Genomic DNA, 24,659 nt, shown 5'->3' with positions numbered 1-24,659 from the left:
CAGAAGTACACACACCCCAGAAACGCAAAAGCTTCCAGACAGACAACCCGTCCTGTTGAACTGGGAACCTTCCGTCACCTTCCCCCCGCAGTCTGGAGAAGTTTCAGAAATGCACCTGTGGAAGCAAGTTTCCCTTGCATCGGCTCTGAGGTTAAATTCTATTTTGCAATCTTTTGGAGTAGATGGTAATTTCACTGTCTACAAAACATCAACTTAATTGCAATGAAAATCATAATCATGAAAATCATACACCTCAATGTTCTGATTAAGAACCTGAGTAAATATCAGCTATTATATTGAGTTTCTTCCATATGCAATGATTTAATAGAAAAATGTCCTTAAAATATAATTCCCAGGGAGTACGCTAAATATGTGCAGTCAAGGTTTCAATAGATACCCTAATGATATTTGGAAATTAAGCTTCTCTTCTGCTTGAGGAGTAATCAGTGTTTAAAAAATGGTACCTATGGAAGGGGGCGCACTGCTCACACGAATCTGGAGTCTCATCTTTTTCCACTGCTCTCGTTCATGCAACATTTGACAGGTTAGTTATTTGCATGTGTCTCTGTGAGTGTACACTCACATGTCTATGCCTATGTACACACCTGTTCTCCAGAGGAGGCCAGAAGAGGGCATCTGGTATCCCGCTCTACCAGTCTCTGGCTATTCCTTTGAGGCAGGATCTCTCCCTAAAAGCTGGAGCTCCTGTTTTCTTGGTTATGTGGAAGTCAGCAAGTTCCAGTGATCCTTCTGTGTCCTCTCCCCTTGGAGTTGGGGTTGCAGGTATGTACAGAATGCTCAGCTTGTTATGTGGGTGCTGATGCCTAAACTCTGATCTTCATGGTTGCTCTTCAAGCACATTTTTTTTTTTTTTTTTTTTTTTTTTTGAGATGGGGCTTCCTCTCTGTAGGCTTGGCTGTCCTGGACTTGCTTTATAGATCAAGCTGGCTTCAAACTCACAGAGATCCTCCTGCCTCTGCCTCCCTGGGTGCTGGGATTACAGGACGGGGCCACCACTCCCTGCTCCTCAAGCACTCTTAACTATTCTCTGGCCTTCACACTACACTTAAAACATGCCCTTAATGTAATCTACTTCTCCAGTTGATTTATGCCTGTCACTGAGATCTTTCTACTTATAATCTGTGTATTCTAAAAGCTTGTGGCTCGGGATTTGTTTCATGGGCCAGGGCCGCTCCCCATCTGAGAGCCCTGAGCAATGCACAGTCCTAAGGCTACGCTAGCAGAATCTGCATCTTAATTACTCTTAGGCTACAGTTCGAAATCCACATAACAAAGAGTATGAGAAAAGGCATGGGATCAGTATCACTTGGGTAAAAAAAAAAAAAAAAAAAAAAAGAACTATATACCTGTATCTATTAATAGTATTCAATATTTGGATAGCCTGGTCATAGGAATTTCTAAGTTAGTGTTATCTTCTTTATTTTAAACATGGAAGGAATGAAAGGATGCCATAAGTGACCTTTGTCAGCACAGGAGGCTGGACCCAGGTTAGTCTTTGTAGCACAACTTCCTGGGGGACATGAAAAGTCCTTGTAATGGAGGGGTGGGGGTGGGCAGGACACAATGATATAGGGCTTGATCACTCCAGAACAAAAACCATCCAACCCACTTCAGTCCCCCCCTTTTTTTCTTTCTAAATCTACCTACATTTCCTTCCATCTTAGACAACAAAACTGACTTCCTTCCTACCCATTTGGAAACATCATTTTCAGGCCACAACTAACCATATTAAGGGAACTGAGTGAGTACAATGTGGAAATAGCTAAAATAAAATTTCCTCTCATCAGTCTGTTGTCTCGCTCCCTATGGAAATGGTTCTAGGATATCATAGGACATCTGAGGAAAACAGTGACTGAAGAAACACAGTTAGCTGGCCAAGCTCTAGCTACTTTCTCATTATTTACCACTTTTGTTCCAAATTTGGCTCTTGGTTTTCTGCCAGGGCCTCCTCCAACATGCTGCCAAGGACGCTTGACATCAAGGCGAAGTCTATTGTTTACCCAAGGTCAGAATGCCTTCTGAGGAGACTTACCTCTGTAAGGGTCTTGGGGTGGGTTCAAGTCAGGGGAAGTTGCAGACTGGACAGGAAGCTGTGGAACCGGAACTTGGTTTGGCAGGAGAGAATGGCTACCTCTCAGAGCTACGCCATCTTCACGGTGGGCCCCAACCTGAAACAATGAAAGGAATTAGAGTGCTGAGTGTGGACTGGAGGGACAATAGCTATTTTCTAGGGGTATCTGGGACATGATGCAGTAAGGGCAGCCTGTGGAAAGAAAAAACAAAATCCTCCCAATGCATTTCACTAGAGGGCGCTGAAGGACCGCACATACACCTACAGTTCTGCATTAAAAAAAAAAAAAACCAAAACCAAAACCAAAAAAAAAAAAAAAAAACCCCAACACTTAACACTCAGTAAGATGCCATGCCTTACATCCAGTGACAAATATGGCAGAGTAGCTCAGGCAGGTAAAACGTCAAATTGTCTCCCAGGGTGCTGCAGTGGAGCGCACTGATTCGTACCCATCTGTCTTCTATCATGTCCGCCAACAGATCCGACAATTATCTTAATGCCCATATGCTTAATTGTGGGCTTCTCAATTCCCCCATTGCTATCGGAAATCCTACAGGAATTTCAATTTGGCATTCGACTTTCATTTCAGGGGATAAGATTCTCTGGCCTGCCATTCTTTTTTTTTTTTTTTTTCCTCCCCTTCATAATGCCAGCTAAGTCTCTGACAGCGGAAGCTACAGCAGTATGGGACATAGCCCCTGCTCGGTATAAATATAATAAAATGTCACCTGGCTTTCCAAAACTGGCAGCCCATTCCAAATTAATGTTCACTGTATTTCACCAGCTGCTGAGTTCCAAATCCAAAGGGGGACCATTTCTGCCAATGCCACCACACCGGAAAATGTACCAATAAAGGTTTTATTAAACACACCAGTAATGCCATTATTGCTATGTGAGAATGTTTGGACAGTTTTCCAGGTTCCTTCCATACCCACTACTCCGATCTAAAGAAAGACACCATAGCAGGCTACCAAGAAGAGACTTGATACCCTATGAGCATATACAGGGGGAGGAGGTCCCCCTCAGTCACAGTCATAGGGGAGGGGAGTAAGGGGAAAATGGTAGGGAGGGAGGAATGGGAGGATACAAGGGATGGGATAACCATTGAGATGTAATATGAATAAATTAATAAAAAAAAGACACCACAGTGCGAACACTCTGATTCCGAGAATAAAATTACCGAGTTCAGTGTGGTTACTTGGTGTGAAGAGACTAGCAGTAGGGTTTATGAAGCAGCACTGCCTACTCTGGGGTTCAGACATTAAGAGCCCGTCCCACAGGGAGTGCCTTTCCTGACGCTGTAGCACAGGCCTTGGGGTAAACCCAAGGGCATGGGGAGCCCTCACACTTGCCTCTATATTGCAGGTGGTCAGTCAACCCTCTGTCCAGTGAGTATTTATTGCCAGACAGTGAGTCTAACTCTAAAAAGCTTTTATCCATGAACTTCTACCATTGCTATCTAACATTCACTTTTCTAATAAGAAAATAGAAACACACGAAGCAAAAAAATCTTTATTCTTTTGCCACTAACATGTGTTGTTAAATAATTATTTCCAAAGATGCAAAGCAAAACTATCGCATCACTACTCAGAGCAGCCAAAGGCTTCGTATCACCTTTCCACATACACGGACCATGCCAAAGTAGCCACACGTCACACATGCACACACGCGCATGTGCACAAACACACACACACACACACACACACACACACACACACACACACACACACACACACAAACCAGAGCAATAGAAAAGAAAACAATTCAGGGCAGGGAAGGACAATCACATAAATTATTGTAATTATTTAGATTCAAAGCACAGCTGGGAGTACAAGGACTCAAAAGCCCTGAATATTAAGAACTTTAGATGAGGATTTCGGCTGAGACCCAGAGACAGTCTGGTTCTGTGTGTGCACTTCTGCCTGGGCTCAATGTGAACTTTCTGAATAGTGGTTACTAAGTTTCCAAGAGGCTCCTTCAGATGTACTGAGACCCTGCGTTCACCTTCTAAAGCAGCCTCTTCTGTTTTGAACACAGATGGGCACGGCAGAAGATCACATCCACTAATCTCAGTGTTGGCACTACAGCTCGACAGAGGCCACGCCCTCTCTATGTACTAACCAGGCAGACACACGGCCAGCCTTTCTCTGAACTCAGGTCTTCTCCTGTGGGAAGGCCACAGTCACCTATTCCTTCAAGCATGTCTTACCACCACTTTATGTATTTTCCTTGTCCTCTGGAACAAGAATGGCAGTCACTTTCCAGGCAGGTTTTCAGTTGTCGTTTTTAGATTGGAAACCCCATTACACTAAGCATCTTGCCTTTCCATAAGTGATGATGCTACGTTGGGTTCCCCCAAAGTAACTACGGATTTGACCTTAGGGAAGAGGACAGCCATTCTACAAATGTGCATGAGCCTTCTCTGTAGGCAGCTGCAAGAGAATGTAAGGTGTTTCTTGTGGTTTTAATTTAAAACAGATACTAACTGAATATTTTCCCTTCTAGTTCTCATGATACGGAAAAAGAACTTAGAGCCTTGCTATATTCTCCATCTGAGCTGACTGTGAAAGTCAGGGTCACAGTGAAAAGAGGAAGGTAGAGTCCCAGCTTCGCTGCTCTCCATGAGATGGGAGTAGCTGTCGCTAAGTTACTCAAGTGCAAAATGGTAAGAGATGACACTGCAGGTCACAGAGAATAAAGCCCAGGTTATCACAATTCTAACATTATGTGGAAAATAGTTGGTGCATAGTGTAGTACTTGTACACCAGACTAAGTACTTTAGCTGAAAATACTTGCTTATTACATTATTATATAAAACTGATGGCTGAGGAAGCGGATGGCTACTTTGTATTTACCACCTCTATTTTCTTCAGACCCATTTGAGTTTAATTCCTTTTACGATACAATGGTGGGAATCAGAGGTCATACTTGAGAACAAAGAGGCCTCAGGTCCATTTCTTTTTTGAATCTTAGGGATATTTGCCATTTTACTTTTGTCTTTTATAGATACTTTCAAATATAAGTCATTTCCCATAAGGAAAGTTTGGGTCAAGGGTATCTTTGATGTTTTACTGTTCCATGTATTTTGGGTCCCATGAATAACCTTGAATGGTCCAGCTCCATGTGGTAATGAGCTGGAGCCTGTAGCTGTGGACTAATATTCCATTTGGAACAGTTAACTTTGATTGCTTGTCTTCTTGGGCGCGGACAGTATATCTCAACCCTATTTGCTTTTCCTCTCTAGTCATATGAAAACAAGGTTGGTTGATGGTGGAGGGTGGTGCAAACCCATCACAACTATAGCTATCAAAACAGAGGAACCCGCCCCCCCCCCCCCGGCACATCAGAGATTTACTCACTTTGCACAGGATAAGTATATATAGCTAGGAAAAAATTTTAACCAATGGATTATTAGTATGATATATTTTGTATATTTTTAAAGAATAGCTAATTTTACTGCTACTGAATGGATTCTTCTCCCAGTAGTCATTGTAATGTAGTTTGAGCACTTACACTAAAATTGAAATTTACAATAAATTAATTTAATTACTACTGACTTGGTCAAACTTATGTATAGGTCACTTTAGTGTGGAGTTCTGACAAAATGGAAAAGAAACTTATTTGAATTAAAATAAAATAAAATTAATCTTAAAGAATCATGTAAGTTGGGTTTGAGGCCCAGAGAGGCCCTGGCAACCTAAGGCCATTTCTTGTCTCATATGGACTGACCACCTGGCCTACTTCTGCCTCTGGAGAACCATTGCTTTTCTCTGGCTCTGGACCTTCTATCCCCAGCATTTTCTCTTTCATAGCATCTTTGGGAACATTCTTCCTGGCTCTGTATGTGCTGTGAGCATTTCCAAGTTCTGAGAGTCAAGACTGCCTAAAGGACCAGAGTATGAATAGACCACTCTGTGCTCATGTGGTTCGAGGGACATGGAATGAATAACAAAGCTGCCTCAGTCTGCTCTGTCTGCAGTCCTGATAAATCATGGATAGTTCATGCAAAATAACATCTAAGTCACTCTGGATCATAGGTCAGAGTATACACTAATTCTGGCACAGCCAGAATTGAGACTCTCCTGCTTTAGGCTATCATTGGGAATAACCAAATACATTTAGACCTATATTAACTTTTTGAAATATACAGATACCATGTAATTTAAATAATAACACTTTCTGAAAAACATGAGACATGTTAAGTGCAAAGAGCATAGATTTCAAGGGGTTAACGCAGTTGTATTCAACGTGTGAGTCACAACCCCTTTGGCGGTCAAACGACCCTTTCACAGTGTTGCATATCAGATATTCTATATATCAGATATTTATATTACAGTGTAGCAAATTAAAGTTATGAAGTAGCAACAAAAATAATTTTAGGGTTAAAGGTCACCACAACAAGAGGAACTGTATTAAAGGGTCATAGCATTAGCATTAGAGGGACACAGAAATCAGGGTGAACTCATTTCAGAGAAGAATCCTAAGGGTAAAAATGGCTGAGCAACTTACCCAGCAGCTAGCTGCAGGACTAGAGAAGATCTAAGCCAACTCAGAGAGCTTATCATATCGAGCAATTTTACTGGTCATAGAAATATACACCTAGGAGATGAAATGAGCTAAGGGACACATGGAGTTTGCTTCCTGGAGCTTTTGTTAGACACTGTCTATATAAATATATATGCATAATACATACATACATACATACATACATACATACATACATACATACATACACACATGTCTATATGAATAGTACATGCATATAAATACATATATATGCACATGTCCTGAGAACATTTTATTTTTCTTTTATTACAGGAAAAAGAAAATCGGAGTTGACCAACTCAGGCCAAGGCCAAGCTGTCTAACTAAATTACAGAATTTAATATTTGCTGCGACTCTTCCAACATAAACAGATTTAAAAGACAAGCAGTTTCAAATTAGGTGGCTGTTGGCCAGGCTGATTTTACTCAGGGACGCTGAAGAGCATCTCTGTAAATACCCTTGTCCTTATCCTCAAGCTAACAACAAACACCACAAACAAAAAAGATATTCAATGCTTTTGCTCTCTTTGTTTCCAGGGAGCATTGTGAAAGTAATTATTCTGTTGTATTTAAGAGGCCTATTTCATGGATGGGAAAATGTATTAAATTTCATTTGGCAGTTATTCAATTCTAGTTAATGTTATCGCCAGAGATAACTGCTTCCAAACAGGCTTTCAGACCCTAGCTCCTCCTACTCCACCATAATCCTTCTAAAAGAGCAGGATGGGGACTTTCGGCAGATGCCATCCATCCATGTCAAGACCCATGTAACAATGGCACAACACCAGGGATGTTAGTGGAACTTCTTGGTTTATTGAAAACTGATGCTTGCTATTGCAGGCTTCCAGTTTTCAGAAAGTATGAAAGGTACAAGAAAGTCGGGCAAAAAGATGCCTGATTCCCTTTTTACTTTGTTTGTTTTGCTTTTTATTTAAACACACACTGTTTCCCTGTCATTATGGCTTAGTGACGCGGCAGACATTTCTGGTGTCCAACGGCCGTCTCCCCATGAGATATCACTTGTACATGACAGCTAAAGGCTACTCAATTTCAGCTTCCATTGCCTCGCTGGATCTGTACAGTAGAGGAAAGCAAACCTATTTCCTCCCATGTGCAACATCCCACTTAGGCAAAACGTGTATCCCTTAAAGAAGTAGAAATCAGATGGAAAATTTTAAGGGTTCATAGTTGGAGCTCAAAGCACATAAAAAGCAAGCTGAGGAGCAATGCTGAGAGGAATGAACCAGAGACCCAGGGACCTGGAGAAAACACAACAGAACTCTAAAATCCAACTGCTGTAGGAGAAATTCCTGTCATCCACGATATCTTTCCACCACAGATACACTTGCCTAATTGCTCAGGTTTTTAAAATTACCAGACTTTTCTTTTTTGTAATACATCACGTGATCAAGCATGTCAAGGCCTTCTCACTGAAAGCAGCGGTGGGTCCAGTTCCTGTGTCTGGGCTTGCACTGACTGGGAGATGATTTCATAACTGTCATGAGAATTCCTAATTTTTTTTTTTCCAGAAATCTCATAGCTTTACTTCTACTTTGTCTGAAATTTAGTGTGATTCCTTTATGGACAATTCCTAGAGATTCATTTAATACTTATTCTCCAGATCAAATAATTTTTGAGATGACTTAAAATTTCAAGATTGGTTTACTTTATGAATATGTGTGCTTGTTGGCATGTATGTATAGTGTATGTAGCATATGCATGTAGTGCTTGCAGGGTCCAAAAGGAGGATCTAGGTCCCTTAGAATTGAAGTCACAAATGATTGTGAACCACCATGTAGGGGCTGGGAACTAAAGCCAGGTCCTCTGAGAGAGTAGTCTATACCATTAACCACTAAGCTATCTCTCTAGCCCCTTCAAGATGATTCACACACAATCTAGCCAACTGTGGTTTTAGTAGTGCTTATCTGCCATGTGACCAACTAGGCCAAATTCCTGGACAATCCATCAAAATGGCTATAATGAATGACTCTGTGACATGGCTGCAAAGATGTAAACCAGTGAATGCTGAACTCAGTTCACTTTTCTCTTTCTAAGTCTCATGCATTGGAACTGTTTCCTTTCTCCTTTCTGTATTTCCACCCTCCACTGCTTCCAACACCATAACCTCATTTTCCTGTAACGGGGGTGATGCCTGGATGCAGTGTACCAAATAGGATGGTGGGGGAGCTTAGGGGAGCCCAGTCCACTCTGGTCCAGGGACCAGGCTACTAACTCTGTTGTACGGAACTAAAGTTGACCCAGCTGCAGTGAATCGCATCCATCTAGCATGGGAATTATGGTGAAGACCTGCAGTTACTGAAGCAGCTTCTTTTGTTTAGAAGCCAATTGAACACTTGATGTACGCTTGTAGCTGTGGCCCCCTGGAGCACACCTGCGGCTGACTTCCCTGCAAACCATCCTGAAGCCCCACAGACTGTCCATGAGTAGAGACACACTATGGCACTCAACATCTACTTAGAACTGTGCCTCAGACCCATGGGGATGGCCAACCCTTCCACCCAGGGGGAAATCTCAGACTAATGGCCAAGCCTTACTCTGGGCTGAGTGTGAATGCTAACATGTGCAAGTATGAGTGTGACTGATCAGTGTGGGCAAAAACTAGGAACCAAATCTCCATCCTCCCAGATGCTTATGTCCTGATACGGCTCAACCATAAACACCCACTGAGACTAGCTAACCCCTGCCTCTGTGCTGTACACAATAAACGCGCCGAGTCTCCGGTTGCCACTGTAAGTTGGTGCTGCTCCATCAGTGCAAACACAACTCGCCCGATCCCAGCGTCTACGTATATGTCCGCTGCCTCTTTTGTGCTTATCATTTCTTTATTCCCTTTCTTCCCTTGCCAGGTTTCCAGTACCCAGCTGTGCAGGACACAGTGCCTAACAAATGCCTATAGTAAATATTTGTAGAAGGAACAAAAGCATAAAGAAGTGTGCCCAAGTGAATGAAATGTATCTTCCGCATCTCTTTGTTAATCATCTTTGGAATGTTATATTCTTTTCCCAGGATTTGGCCCTACAGTTAAGGTTCAGCACAGTTCATGTTTTATGGACTGAATCTACGAGTTCCATCCTCTGCTGTTGATCCTTTACTTGGATACCCGGGGACCATCTCAGTTATCCTTATTTTAAAATTGATCAGTCTGACTCTTGCTATCTATGTATGGCTCCTCCGCTGCTGGGCTCCCTCCAACATGACTGTGGGACAAGTAAAGGCCTTCCTCATCTCTTCTTCCAACAACTTCTGTCTTATTAGATCCTTCATAGCCACCAGCCTGTCTCTAGCCCCTTCAGGACTGATCTTTCTGGGTGTGGTGGCACATGCCTTCAATCCCAGCACTTGGGAGGCAGAGGCAGGAGGATCTCTCTGAGTTCGAGGCTGGCCTGGTCTATAAAGCAAGTCTAGGATAGTCAAGGCTACACAGAAAAACACTGTCTCAGGACAAAAAAAAAAAAGACAGTGCTGATCTTCATAATTTTACACTTTGCTATTGCCTTGCTGGGCCTGGGGAGGATCCTACTCTAAGTCAGTAAAGGCACTATACATAAAACATTCAAGGACACTGTCTGGTGGCACTGGACACAGACTTTAAACTTTGCTATGCATAAAGCCAATGCTTGCTTTGGGTTGTGAATGCCATAGGCTCAAGGTCTGGCTTCAGATCATGGGACACCACCATCACTACAGTGTGTGGAGGGAGATGTTCCCCCAACACCAATGGCACGTATCCAGGAGAATCGGTCTGACGTTTGTAACCATTGATAATGCCTAGTCATTTTTGTATGTTTCTGTCCAATAATAAACATTTCGTTTAATTCAGCAAAAGCCTTTCAGATGTCTACATGTCAGCCACTCTTAAGGTACTCACAGGAATGAAAAATAAGGAAAGATAGACATATCTATTACTTAATAGATCCATTGTAATGGTGGTATAATATTATTATGACAGAAGCCAAAATAAAATGGATGTCTTAAAAGAGAATAAGGTCACAGAGTGTTTAACAGATGATGAAGTCATATCTGCTTGGAAAAACCAGGGTGACTGAGATAAGTTTTGAAGGACAAGAAAGATTTTTATGGCAGTTGTCTAAACCTATCTGTAATAGTCTAATTTTTGACACTGATTACATAATCTCCCACTGTAATGGGAAATTTATTTTTTATATCAATAAATGGCATTAGACAGTCTTTCTCTGTCTCTATGAGTGTCTGTCTATCTGTCTGTCTGTCTGTCTCTGATTCTATGTCTGTCTGTCTCTCTGTACATGAAACAAGCAGCTAAGGGCTGTGTGTTAACATGTGTTTTCATATTGTCAGACTACATATCTCTGACAAAAAGCAGATTTTCATGCAGCGCATTCTAAAGCTCAACTACCCTGCTACAAAGTGAACACATAGGGCATTCTGGACACACATGGCATCTCACTGGATGTGTGTATTATTGGTTCAAATGATTCACTCTTATTTTACTGCAGTGAAGGCTTTCATCTCCCAGCTATACAGTAATGGCTTCCATATGACCAGTGGCTGCTATAAATAAGATCAAAAGCAAAAGAAAGGGTTTAATAAAAGAAAATGACATTAAGAGTAGCATTAAATCAAGGAAAAATGCCAATATCCACTTTATATATATATTTCCCTTTTTGGAGACCAAAGGATCACAAAAGCACTAAGCACCTTCTTCAGTGTTTCACGGAGGGTCACCTGCAAAGAGCAGGTGTGTAGAGGGTCTATCTGTGTATGTCTGACCATGGGAAAGGCTGTGGGGAGGGGTGGAGAAAATGAAGAGATAGCAGCAAAACGGCCCCTTTTCAGTCACTATGGCAAAGTGAAGGGGCAGCAGACTCAGTAGCTGGCTTGACGTTGGGAAGACTATGGTAGAGTGCAGGCCTTCCCATCTCTCTGGCCCTTCTTTTCCTAGCCAACAGGGACAGACTTTTTGGTAATCCTGAGCTTCTCAGAGAATCGTGACATTGCTCAACTCCAGTGCATGTGTTCTGAGGAAGGAAGTTTTTTTTGGCAAGACAGATTTGATATACAGAGCCAACTTCCCAAACAGATTTTCTTCTGGTTCTTAAAAAAAAAAAAAGAAAGTTTACAATGGTAATCTCAATTCCCGACTGGATAAACAGCTGCTAATAACTGCCTGCTCCCAGAGAAGGAGAGGAGGCTGATTCCTTTCTTCCTCAGGATAATGGCCACCTGCTTTGCCCTAGCTCCAGCACTTGGTTCCTCCCATTTCTTGTTTTCCTTTTCTCAAAACTGCTTCAGTGTGGATTTTGTCAAGTGGGCTTCATTTCTCCCATTTCCCCTTACATAGCCAAAAACAAAAACAAAAAACCAGAAACAACCCCCGAAAAAAAACAAAACAAAACAAGACCCCAAAACCCAAAAGACAAAAAAACAAAAAACCCTCCCCAGACCCAGGCAGTTGGGCTACGACTTATTTACAGTAATAGGTATTTCACCACTGGTGTGTGTGTTTAAAGAGGAAATTCAAGCACTTAAAATCTCCGAGAAGCAGTGGAACGTCAGACCCTTGGAGCTGTAGCCCTGGAGAGGAAATGACCGTTTTGGAGTCCTTCATACTGAGCTAATTATTCACTCAAGGGCTAGCTGTGCTCAAAGATGCTGTTTCCAACAGTACTGCTAATGCGATTACTTAACTTAAACTGGTTGGTGGGTTGGTGTCTTAAACGGAGGAGCAAACTTCAACACGTTTTCCTCTAAGAGGAAGTCCCCTGCAGCAGATTCCTGAGCTAGCCGGCCCCTGGCAGTTTTCTCACTTGTCCATGAGCACCTGCTTTCACAATGACCTCAGTCCTATATCTCAAGATTCAGACGTTTCTCAAAACAGCTTTTAAAACAAAAACCAGCTGTTTCCCATCTAGCCTACAGGGGGGAAATTGGGCAGCTTACAGAACATTACCCAGAGACTACCATTCTCCAATAACTTTCACACACCCGCGGCTCCACACCAGAGCTGCGCGTGTGCAGAAGCTGCGGAGAAGGCGCATGTGAAACGAAAATGTTCAAACTCAGTTGCGTGGCTTTACACAATACCTCCAATTAGCTGCTTTTGAGGGCGTGTGGCCAGTGTAAGACAGCGCTTCTTCTCGCTAATATCGGACAGATCTTTGGGCTAAACTCAGCTTTACAGTTCTTGGATCATTTATGGAGAAGGGGGAAGCTATGACCAAGCACAACTGTGAACGCCAACCAGTTAGGTCTGACAGGAAATGTAGCGTCCCACCTTTCAGTTTTCAGCCCCGAAGTTGATGTTTTTCTAAACTCTGTTCTTGCTGGGAACTCGGTTTTTGTTTTGTTTTGTTAGTTTGTTTTATACACATGTCCTCTAAGCAGCTAGGATACTTTTGATTTGAAAAATTTACAGCCACAATAAAAGTTAAACTAACACAACGACCATGGAATTTGAAGAAATATAAAATGGCTAAGGCCTCATTTTGGCTTTTAAACACTGCCAAGCTACACCAGTATTTTCTGTTTTGGTATGAATGACATAACCGAATTACTTCATGAACTGCTACTTTAATTCCCAGGGGTGGAAAATTCCATGAGTTAATTTAATTTGGATGTAAAAAAAAAAATATACATGAAAACTCACTCTTCCTGTGGACTCTCATGTGCAATGCTCAAACCAAACTGCTGGAGCTGCTGCCCTGTGGAGGAGGGGCTTGGAGCAGTCTGGTCTACCAGCTGCAAGACCAGGCCATCAGGCGTCTGCCTTACTGCTCTTTGAGAATATAAGCGCTTTTCTTTTTCTTTCTATTCTAAAAAATTCTTTTGGAACCATGTGTATGCTGCCTTCTCTAGTAGCTGGTAAACATTAGCACAGACTCTTGCCCAAGTCTAGTCTTTTCCTAGTCTGGTCATGTCTTGCACGTAACTCTACCTTGCCCTGAAGTGAGGTGTGTACCTGTGCCAGAGGCTTGCCAGGATTGGTTCCTATGAAATCCTAGAGTCTCGCACTTGTAAGTACTGTGTCTACAGTGAGCTGAGATACAAGGAGTGAATGAAGATGTGGGCTTTCAAATGTACCCAGTGTGTGCTCTTCTCTCCAGAGGAATCTGCTCTCAGAATGTGGAGGCACTACTACCATTTTTTAAAATCAATCAAGGATTGTTCAATATGCTAAATTATGGGCAGCTTAACAGTTCTTACATTTGATATTTAATAGCAAAAAAAAGGATGACTAAGGTCCTGAAAGCATTGGCTTGCCTTTTCCTCCATTATGTAAGAAGAAAACAGCCAGCATAACAAGCAAGATGAAGCTAGAGAGGGTTTGTTTCAAATATGTATTTTATTTTCACATATGAAAATGGGGTAGAGGACAAGGTTTTAAACATTCATTTGCTCACAGCACATGGCTGCAGGATGATGAATATGTGCCTTGGATTTGTTGGGTCCAGGGGCACAGAAAACAGGGGCTTGTGGTTACACACCAAAGCACACAGACTGAAAGTTTCCATGTCATGAGGCCTGAGTTTGAATATAAAAGGCCATGAGAGATGGAAGAGAATGTCCCCAATGGAACCCGTGGTGGGTGTGCATAGAGCCGTAGTTCTAGCCACCACCCTTGAGGTGGCTGCATAGAAGGTCCCGACTCTCGCTGAATTAATGTAGAACCCAACTATCACATGAGCTTAAGAATTCTGAAGCAATTGTTGAACAAATAATTCTTGGCCAAGAGAATTTCTGAAAGTTCCTTTTCTTCTCTTTTTGTGTCCTTAAGGGTTTTTTTTTTGTTTGTTTTTTTTAAATGTATGCCGGGACTAGAGAAGGAACATCTTTCAGTTCTGGTTACTAATCTACTCAGGAATATTTGATAATCCAGGAGGTTAGAAAAGACAGGAAAATGCTAGAGTCGGGCAACTATCCTGATTTTAAAAATAAAAACCCTTAGTAACAGAGTAATGGCTGAAATATGAGTCGACAATTTCGATCCCTGGTGGGACTACAGTAGTCTGTTCGACAGTCAGTGTCTATGTGCTCTGAACTCAGTTTGATTTAGTCAAGAACAAGTTCCTCTAGACAAACTCCATTTCATCACTGACAGGGGGCATGTGCATGCCCAAACTCTTACAACGACAGGGTGAACATTATAACTGAAGCTCCATGGACAGAATTAGGGGACAGACCTGGTTGTGACAGAAAACTCCAGGAGCAGGAACAAGTGTGGAGAGAACGAAGGTTCTCTTGAGCCTTAGGGCCTTTTGGCCTATGACCTTCCCTGGCCAACGTTTTTAGTAGTGGCTTTGATGTGGACTTTAAAGGCACCCATCACATCTGCCAACACTACATCTGGCAGAGGATATAATGAGCATGTGAGGTACACTTTAGACTGGAAATAGATAGAAGGGTGAAATATGACATTCAAAGAAGTTATATGAAGTTGTGTACAGCTGTAACACTAAGTACACTGGGGCAGAGTCAGCACGGAGGCTTATTTATGGTTCAAAGATTACGGGTTCAATATATGTCAGCAAGACTGTGAAGGTGTCAATATTAGCAAATAAGATTTGTTAGGCAGAATGGGTAGGATGCAGGAGAAGGTGTATTTTCACTAGTCTACCCTGAAAGCCTTCTGAGTATCATGTTCAGTTTCCATATATTAAAAGTTCCTTAAAGTAGAATAGGAGACTCTTGGATAAACTAGGGAGGGTGCACTGTAAACTAGTAGGGCTTTGGAGGGGGTTATTTGAGGTTAATATTTGAAGATATAGATGCTGAATTTAAAGGCCAGAAAACTCTTGACAGACTCTCTACAAATACTGAAAGCCCCTTGTGTGCATATTGGGTTGGACTTGGGAGCAATTCCACTGTCCAGAAAAGCGCTGTACAGAGAGGCAGAAGTGGAGTGCGCAGAGGTACAGTTTGCAACTCGTTGATAGAAACAGGCTTTACAAAGGGGGAAAATTTCAGCTGATCAACATTTTTGGCAGATAATTTATAAGAATATTAGAGCTGAAATGACATTTAAAGCCCCCAGGGTTCTATAGCAATGACTGCACAGGGAAAGCATATGCCCAAGCATGTGTAGAACCTTACGGAGTCAAGACCTGCAAAGACTGAAGGCGCTGTGCTTATGCCTCTGTGCCCACCATGATGGCCTGCCAGGAAATGCTATCCAGGCAGCAAAGCAGTAGTATCCAGTGGGCACACCCTATGTTGTAATTCAGTATGATCGGTGGAGATAAAATAGCTGCTCACTATAGAGAGTTAAGAGAAAACTGAAGAGTGAGTTCGAAATCATTACCTAAGCACATGGAGTAGGGTGGTTTAAATACCATTCATAATTTTGAAACTCTTGGGGTACAGCATAAAATGACAAATGTACTGTAGAGGACTGATAGAAAGGCTATTGGGAGCAGCTATATACTGTATCTCAGTGGGAGAATATTTGGCAAGCACTTACAAGGCCCTGGGTCCGATCTCCAGTAGTATTTTTTTTTTTTTTTTTAAAGTTGGTGTAGTTGCTCTGGCCTGTCTGTCTGTTTTTAAGCCTAGCTCAACCACTAACTAGCCAAGCAAACATAGTTGAATCACTTCCCCTTTCTAGGTCTTAGTCTTTGGTAGAAAAACAATGACAATAGGCTGACTTTTGAGCTAAAAATTCGGAATCTAAAATTCAGTAATCCAAGCTCAACATGCAAACGGAAGTGAACTGCTTATCCATAAAGTCTTATGCCCTCTCAGTTCCTATATGCTCCACGCCAGCTAAAGAAAGATTATTGCTGCCTTGACACAAGCTCATTGAATACTTTTTTAAAGAAAATAAAAATAAAAAACTTACTGAAAGCCAGGCATGGTAGTGCACGCCATTAACCCCAGCACGTGGTGGGCAGAGAGAGGTGGATCACTGTGAGTTTGAGGGCAGCCTGGTCTACAAAGTGAGTCCAGGACAGCCAAGGCTACCCAGAGAAACCATGTCTCAGGATGTGGGGTGAGGTGAGGGCACTTACTGGAAAGAAAGAAATGAAGCTAAGATCTACATGCATCAGCGATTCCTAAACTGTATTCCACAATTCCACCTGGGGTAAGGAGTCCAATGTGGGGGCCTGTGGGATGCCATGGAGGACAGCTATGGGAGACGAGTCATAAAGGATTCCTTCATCTCTTAATCAGCCAGAGCTCTCAAGAGATTGCTACTGCTAGTTCCTGTGGTATGAGACTGTAAGCCTAGTTAATGGGGAGGCTGGAAAAGGAAGATTGAGAGTTCAAAGTCATCTTGAGTAAGTTCAAGGCAAGCCTGAGTACAAGAGGGAGACTGTATTTCAAACTTTAAAAAGAAAGAAAGGAAAAGAGGTGGGGGTGGGGCAGGGTTGCAGCTAGTGGTAGTGCACCTGCCTGGTGTGGGCAAAGTGCTGGGTTTCGTGCCCAGCAGTGTACACAGGGCACTTCTATACCAGCTGATTAGGAAGCACTCCCTTCTGGTGAGAGTCCCTGGTTTCTCACAGGGCCTTGTAGACTGGTGCCCAGCAATGCTTAAAGATAGTGGTTCTTTCCAACTAGTGTGTGAGCCCCCTTGAGACTCGAGCCCATAATGGAGGGTAGTGGCTGACACCAGTGACCACAGCTAAATGCTCTTGAAATGAACAAGCAGAGTTTACTTAAAAAGGAACTGAGAACCGCAGGAACTGTACACTGATAATAAACCCAGCATTGCTGAGTCTATCTACAGGTAACCAGGGGCACACACAGGGGAAATGTATTAATGTTGGATTAGTTCCATTAAGAGATGATGTGAAGCCATTGGAAAGGCTTCTTTCAGAGACCCGCCTTTGGAAGACTGCTCCTAACATGCTTTATAGGAGAGCGAAGGATTTGAACACCAAGATGAACCATGAGATGTATGAGGCACAGAGGGGACTGGAAGTGGTAAGATTCCCTTACTAGGTAAGAGACAAACCTAGATGCTTCCTTCTTCTCCTATATTCAGAGAGCTATGCTTTGCTTTTGCCAGGGAAGGAGGCTGTTATGGTAAGAAATGTTACTTGATGGCTTAAGATTATATTCTCGATGATTCAAGCAGGATGAGTTCACAGCTGTTGGCCATTCAAGATGTACATGGTGACTTAAGAAGGCACTTAGCCAAGGATGGTTTACCATGAGAAAGAAACCTCCACCCCCACCCCCACCCCCAATGGAGAGAAGAAAGCTTCTGGGGGAACCAGACTAACCTTCTTCTGCCAACCAACGCTTATCAAGATATGAACATCTCAAACTTTTTGCACTGAAAATTACTTCTGAAAAGGTGTATTGACAATTCCTGGGATGGAGGCATGGTGACAAAACAGAACACAGAGTTGGGAGTAAAGCCTCTGGACTTAAATATAGCTGTATGCTTTGACCCGGTTGAACTTTGTGAAGCTCACATCACCAACCCTGACAGCCACTATGGTCTCCCTCATTGGACTTCTATGAGTGGCACCTGAGATGCTGTGTCCAGAACCTAGAGCAGAGGGGCCAAGCTAGTGTTTTCTTCCCACTGAGTGACCATCTATTTGCTGGGAGGGAGAGCAAGTGTGAAAGGTGGCACTCAAGGAATATACATCAGTCAGTCATACTGAAGTGGCTCCTGTAAAAGATGCTCAGCTTCATGAAGCTGGGTAAGAGAAACACCTGGTAGTGGTATAACTCATTGTGTTATGAGTTGGGGGTACAGGAGTGTGTGTGTGTGTGTGTGTGTGTGTGTGTGTGTGTGTGTGTGCATGCGCAGAAAATAACTGTTATAGACAGAAACAGCAAGGGATGGCTTCCTGGAAGATGAAGAGTTTCTCAGAACTTTGACAATGGACACGGCAGGTGAACTCAGGACATATGCAAATGAAGTACCTAATGGGGCCAATGCTGGTAATGTGCATATACTGGTCTGGCTAGAAAGCCTTTGCATAAGGGAATAGCTAAATATAAGGCTTTTGGTGAATAATCAAGGTATTAACTGATGAACTAAGGAGCTGACCCTATTCTTACAGACAATGGAAGTTCCTTCAAAGTTCCTGAGAAAGGAAAAGCACAGTCAAACTATGTTATCTAGAAAGCCCCACATACCTGCCATTCACTCTGGTGGTATGACCCATGCCGTGTGGGGGTGTGATGGGGTGGGGTGGGGTGGTGGTAGTGGTGGGGGCATCCCGGTCACTGTATTGATACTTAGTAAATTATCAAAGACCAAGGAAGACATTTTGTGACTCAAAGGCTAAGTGCACCATGTGAGCGATTAACTGAGATAGCTGAGGAAGACCCACAGTTTTCCCCATGACAGACTCAAGCTGCTAAGGGGAAGCAAGATTTACAGCACCATCCACGTTATCAAGGCATTTTGTTTTGCTGTTTAGGAGGCAGGGAAGGAAGGAAGAGGAGCGTGGAGGTCAAGACCATTAGGAGCCGTCTGTTCTTTAATCAGAAGGAATCATGAGGTGGAGTTGAAGGAAGATTTGCTCAAAACAAAACCAGCCTTGGGATGAGTCTCAAGTTTCTGCACCTCACTTCCACTCCAGAACAACAAAAGAAAGAGGTGTGTAGCTGGGACACAGCCTTTCCAGCCATTCGGCCCTGTTTCCTGTACATACCTCCCACGGCTACTTTATTTCCTGCAGCTGGCCAAGGTTTGAAAGCCTGTTTCATGTATTAAAATACAAATGTGGAAAACATTACCAGTACCCTCCTTGAATTTTTTTTGTTGTTGTTGCTGGGGGAAAGAGGGATTTTTTTTTTCTTTTCTTTTCTTTTCTTTCTTTTTTTTTGCTTCCTCCCTCAAACGTTTTTATTGTGGAATGTGTCAAATGGTCAAACGCTAACTTCAGACTGACAAAAGTTGAAAACTATTTCCTTTGTTCTTCGGTTTTTGTTTTAAAATTCATATGGGTTTGAGTTGAGAAAAGACACTTCAATCCGATCTCTTGCACACACACACACACACACACACACACGAAGAGCCCAGGGCTTTAGGGACAGGCCACATGGTATCTAGGAAGTGAGGAGGGTAACAAGGCCTCGACTGGACTCCAAGGGCACAGGTGGTTGACATACACATCTCTGGAGCAAGGACATGATCTGGGTGGTTCCAGAGTTCCTTGTAAGAGTGGGAGGAAACTTTTGGTTTTTTAAAATCAGTAAAACCAGCAACTTTTTCCTTCTACATAGTATTCTGGCAATCATATCCAAGAGGTATCTATATAATATTGGCCAATTAGTTCCCTTTTTAAAAATTGTTCCGTTCTATTATCTTTCTCTTTTTTTCCCCCATTGGGGTCAGTTCAAGTTCCCTTCTCCAAAAATAATTCTAATGTTTTGTGTCTGTGTCTTTTTTTTTTGTTTTGTTTTTCATTTCGTCCTGTCCCACTGCCGATCAGACTCAAAGAAGAGGCAACCCAAAGGTCAAATAATTCCAAACAGCGTCTATGTACAGTTTAGTATGTTAAAGAACCACCTAGCCTCCATCTGGTATTTAAGAACAAACTACATATTTAGGGAAAAGACAACTTCTACATCAATGTCTTGGGTGCTGCATCCGGCTCGCATATGCACAGTGAACGCAGCTACAGAAATTAGACTATTTTTCTCTTGATTGAGAGCAGATATATATATATAACTGGTTATAAGGCGCAGATCTGGATTTTAATAAACCCAGATTTCTTAATTAAAAGCAGTGTTGTTTAAACACTGTAGTTGAAAAAAAAAAAAGAGCTGTACAAATGAAAATCTCATATTAAGTGCATCACGAGTGTTTAACACATTACCTGAGGCCAGGCTAAATTAAAATCTAGACTTTCCTTTGTAAATTCTTAAGCAACTGCCAATGGATATGCAAACAAGTTTTACTCAATGATGGATTTTTGGGGTACAGGTCAAGATAAAGAAAAAAATGAATATTGGCATTCAAAAATATCTTTCCACATTTTAGAAGTGAGTTCATTCCTTCTATTTATAAACCCACATTTTTGGTTTCTAATCAGTTGCAGGTTTCAGTATTATATTGCACAGGATGGCCCTCTTCATCTTAGTCTTTCAATTAAGGGAAATTGAAGAAGGACCAAAAAATACTGTTGAGCAAGTACAAAGATTCACAGTTATTTTGCATTTCCATTTGGAAGCATATCCAAGTAGGAGAAGCTGCAGTGAGGATGGAAAATAGACTTGAACCAAACAACCTGTAAACCCTAGAAGGGTCAAGCAGCAATAGGATGGTTACCACCAGGCATGTGCAAGGAGCAGAGTTACCCCAAAGTCAACAATAAAGTAAAATTTATACCATTTGTCAGGCAATTGTTATCATTTAATATTTTCTTATAAACATTCTCTGACTCCCCACTCCCAAAGGGCAAATACACAACTCCCTGAGATTAAAAGGCATCATTTTCATTTCTTTAAGAGAAACCAAATCGAGCCATCCTCATATTTGGAATATCACTGGTGCAACATGCACTTGAGTTGTGTGCTTCGACCAAAGTTATCAAGGTGAATAACTGACAATATGAGCAACGATTCAGCAACTTACTAATGCTTATGTGGGATAAAGACACGTGTCTATATGAAATCGTGTACATGAATACTCATAGGAGTGTGTTTGGTTGTTTGTTTGCAACTATCAAAGAATGAAAGCAGCCCAAGGATCTTTCACCTGATAAGTGGGAAATATAATGTGCTATATATAATGGCAATAAAAACAAATGAAACTTTAGTATGTGGAAAACATAGGTAACCCTTAAAAAGATAAAGTAAAAGAAGCTAATCCAAAAAGCCAATACATAGTTTAATTCCATCTCAATGACATAGAGACAGAAAGTAGAGTAGTGATTGCCAGGAGTAGAGGGGTGTGAGGAGGGTGGCGAATGACAGTTTGATGATTGTGTGGCTTTCTCTTTCCTTTTACAAGAGGCAAAAATGTTCTAGAATTAGACTGTTGTGTTGGTTTCACAATACTATGAACGCCCCAAAAACTCACGGAACTGTACACTCTCAATATGTGAGTTATATCTATAAAGCTATTCTTAAAAAAAAAAAAATCACTTACCATGAGTGAATGTCTGTTGGCTGAAAGGAGGCCAGTTCCATACCCTGAGCCCAGACCACCCATTGCTCCATTGTGAGAGGCTCCCATGATCCCATGCATGTCCCCATGGCCACCAGGCACAGCTGTGGACGGCCCCACGGCGTGATTCCGCAGGACATGAATTGCATCGTCCAGTCTCTCTAAACGGTCTTCGATTCGGCTTTGCTGTTGGTTTATAAGGGAAATGAAGTCTGAGTTAGTTTGAAACGCATGCACAGGTTACACAAGCAGAATGCTGAGCTGTTACAGACCACACTTTGGGTTTCAGGGTACATGTTTCCAATACAGCTTATTTCCTTAGAACAATAATAAAAATAAATAATGTCCTTCCTAGAAAACTGGTGGAAAATGTTAATGTTGAAGTTACAGTGTTATTTTTCAGGAACAAAGTAAATTCAATAAATCTTTGAGGACATTATTGTGTACATATGCTATACTGGACTGCATTAGCTTGAAAGGGAGTTTAGATTTATGTTACAGGAAAACATGCATTGAATTTGAGGAAGACTTTGGCAAGCACTGACTGAAGAGCTAAAATATTAGTAGCAGAAAGATGATCTAATTTTGCCATTTGAATTAAATTTTCCTCAAATCAGAGACAGGTAAAGGTTTAGACACTTTTGCCCCCTACTCCTCCTACTTTTTAATCTGTTATGAAATCAACTTGCATGTGTGTATGTAGGGAGGGGGCTCAGAAATTATTATAGCACAAATATCCTAAAAATTCTGTTACAAAGTGATGCGAAACCACAAAACTAAAGAATAACAAGATTTAGCTTGATTATGTACCCAGGATCTACGGTTAATTTCAAAGTCCATATGGCAGCAGTGAATTCATTGTATAATTAAAAGCCAATTCTTTGCTTTCCATTTTAGACATTAGGATCCTAGTTCCCATCAACTAGATAAGGCCTACACCATAGCTAACAGTGAAGAAAGAGAACAGGCATATCTTCCTTTTTACCATGATCGACAAACATCAAGCAGTGCTTGCCAGTGTTCACATAAAAACGCACCATCTCATCAATGTGCATTCCACATGTATTCCCAGACAGGTGGGGGATGCTCATTCCATACAGAACTGAAAATGAAGCTCAAAACTGAAATGACTTATTCTTCTGTGTCTTATTGTCAAGAAATCATAGTCAGGATTGGAACCTAGGTCTCTCTCTCTCTCTCTCTCTCTCTCTCTCTCTCTCTCTCTCTCTCTGTGTCTCTCTCTTCTCTCTCTCTCTTTATCTCTTCTCTCTTCTCTCTCTCTCTCTCTCTCTCTCTCTCTCTCTCTCTCTCTCTCTCTCTCTCTCTCTCTCTCTCTCTCTCTGTCTCTCTCTCTCTCTCTCTCTCTCTCTCTCTTAGCTCTAGTGCTGTTTTGTACTAGAACATGTTATAATCCACTCTGGTTTCGAATGTGGTGTGCAAACAGATGTACCAGCTTTACTGCATGAGAAAAGCAATTCCTAATTACTCTATCCTGACAGGAAGAATGTGTGTCTAACAGAGTTAGTCTATGGTACAGAACAGATCTCTACTGATGAATCACTCTGAGTGCCTAGAATGAGCAAGGCATCAAAGCTGTAGTCCACAGAGATGTACCAATCTCTCCAGTCCTACAGGGAAAAAGGCCTATTTTTGATGGCTGGCCTAGGGAGAATAGCCTGTAGAGGTTAAGTACTTAAAACAACTGAGTTAGCTATCTGGGTACAGTCTGTAGATGAAAGAGCTGGGCAGCGGGTAAGTTGAGTCTCTGTGCAGTGGCCTCTATTGTTTAAAAGGAAAGGAAGAGCATAGGAAGAAAGGAAACTAGCTTCTATATTTTCCTCTGTAGATCTTCCTTTAAAAAGTAAGTTGAAAAGGAAAATTGTAGCCCCTACATCAGACAGGCTTACTTGGGTGGAGATAGGGAAAACAGAAGACTCAATCCTGAGGGACAAATGGGCTCCCCACCACTTGACTCATGAGCACAGCAAACCTGCATGGTGCACAGCTATTTCTTCTTGCATAATTCTAGCTCCACCCACCCTAAGCTGAGGAAGATAAAAGTGCCAGACTTTGAATCATTCTGTGAGTATTTATAATATGCATTAAGCCCATGGAAAGGATCAGCTCTTTCCTCTGGAATAGCAGTCACTTCTTTACAAGTAAAATTGCTGGATTTCGATGAGAACTGTAGCAGATGAGGGCTACATCAATAGCAGGCCTCTTGGATGAGGTTAGGAGGAAATGGTTTACAGTTGTTTGGTAGGTAGGCTGGCAGGAGATAGCATCTTCAAGAGTCCCAGTCCTCATGCTTAGGTGCTCATTGCTCTGGACTTTTCCCAAAGATGCAGGGAGAAGGGCACTATACTTAGCTTCCAGGATGATTCTTTATCTCTTATTAGGCCCTAGGTATTTAGAGCCCTGGTCTTGCATGCTAGATGCATGTAGGTCACCATTTCTAAACAGAGATGAGCCTAGCATAATGACCGGTGTTCCTAATGTCGACCTTAAGTAATGATTAGTGAAAATAAAAACTTAGAGTGATAAAAGGGGGGCAGGGAGCTTGATTGGAAAGTGGTGAGATCTGAGATGCGACATACCAAAGAATGCAAGGGTCCTTCATAATTAGGAGATGATGAGGCCTGTCCTCCATTTCTAGACCAAACAGCTGTGCCTGCTGATATCAAAACGAGAAACACAATCAGATCTGTGTACACTTAAACCCACCTATACTTAAAAAAGAAGCAATGCTGATTTTCATTAGTCAATATGATAAACACGCTTAATCTTTCCAGATCAAAATCTGGGAGCCAGGAAAAATCTTTCAAATGTAAAACATGTACCCTTTTCATTGGCTCACAGTGTCCTCGGGCTTCTCTGTAAAAAAAGGAATATTTTATTGGGTCTAAATTTCAGCTAGCAGAGCTCCTCTGTCACTCGGGAATGGAAA

General features: G+C 42.0%; 1 protein-coding gene across 20 annotated transcripts in view; it reads right to left on the bottom strand.

The window, feature by feature from the left end:
- The window catches only part of Tcf4 (transcription factor 4), a 336,672-nt gene that overhangs the window by 5,613 nt on the left and 306,400 nt on the right, over positions 1-24,659 (bottom strand). For 16 of the 20 annotated variants that reach the window (XM_051163534.1, XM_051163527.1, XM_051163533.1 and 13 more), the window contains 3 exons: positions 24,310-24,386; positions 21,695-21,898; positions 2,054-2,189 (listed from right to left, as the gene is read on the bottom strand). In XM_051163534.1, the coding sequence (XP_051019491.1) occupies positions 2,054-2,189; positions 21,695-21,898; positions 24,310-24,386 (417 nt within the window). The remainder of the gene's footprint in view (positions 1-2,053; positions 2,190-21,694; positions 21,899-24,309; positions 24,387-24,659) is intronic. The other 4 variants (XM_051163532.1, XM_051163535.1, XM_051163547.1 and 1 more) reach the window with 1 other exon arrangement.

Source organism: Acomys russatus, chromosome 20, assembly GCF_903995435.1.
Source record: "Acomys russatus chromosome 20, mAcoRus1.1, whole genome shotgun sequence".
NCBI lineage: Eukaryota > Metazoa > Chordata > Mammalia > Rodentia > Muridae > Acomys > Acomys russatus.
The sequence above is the reverse complement of the archived record's forward strand: the minus strand, read 5'-3'. Positions and strand labels throughout refer to the sequence as shown.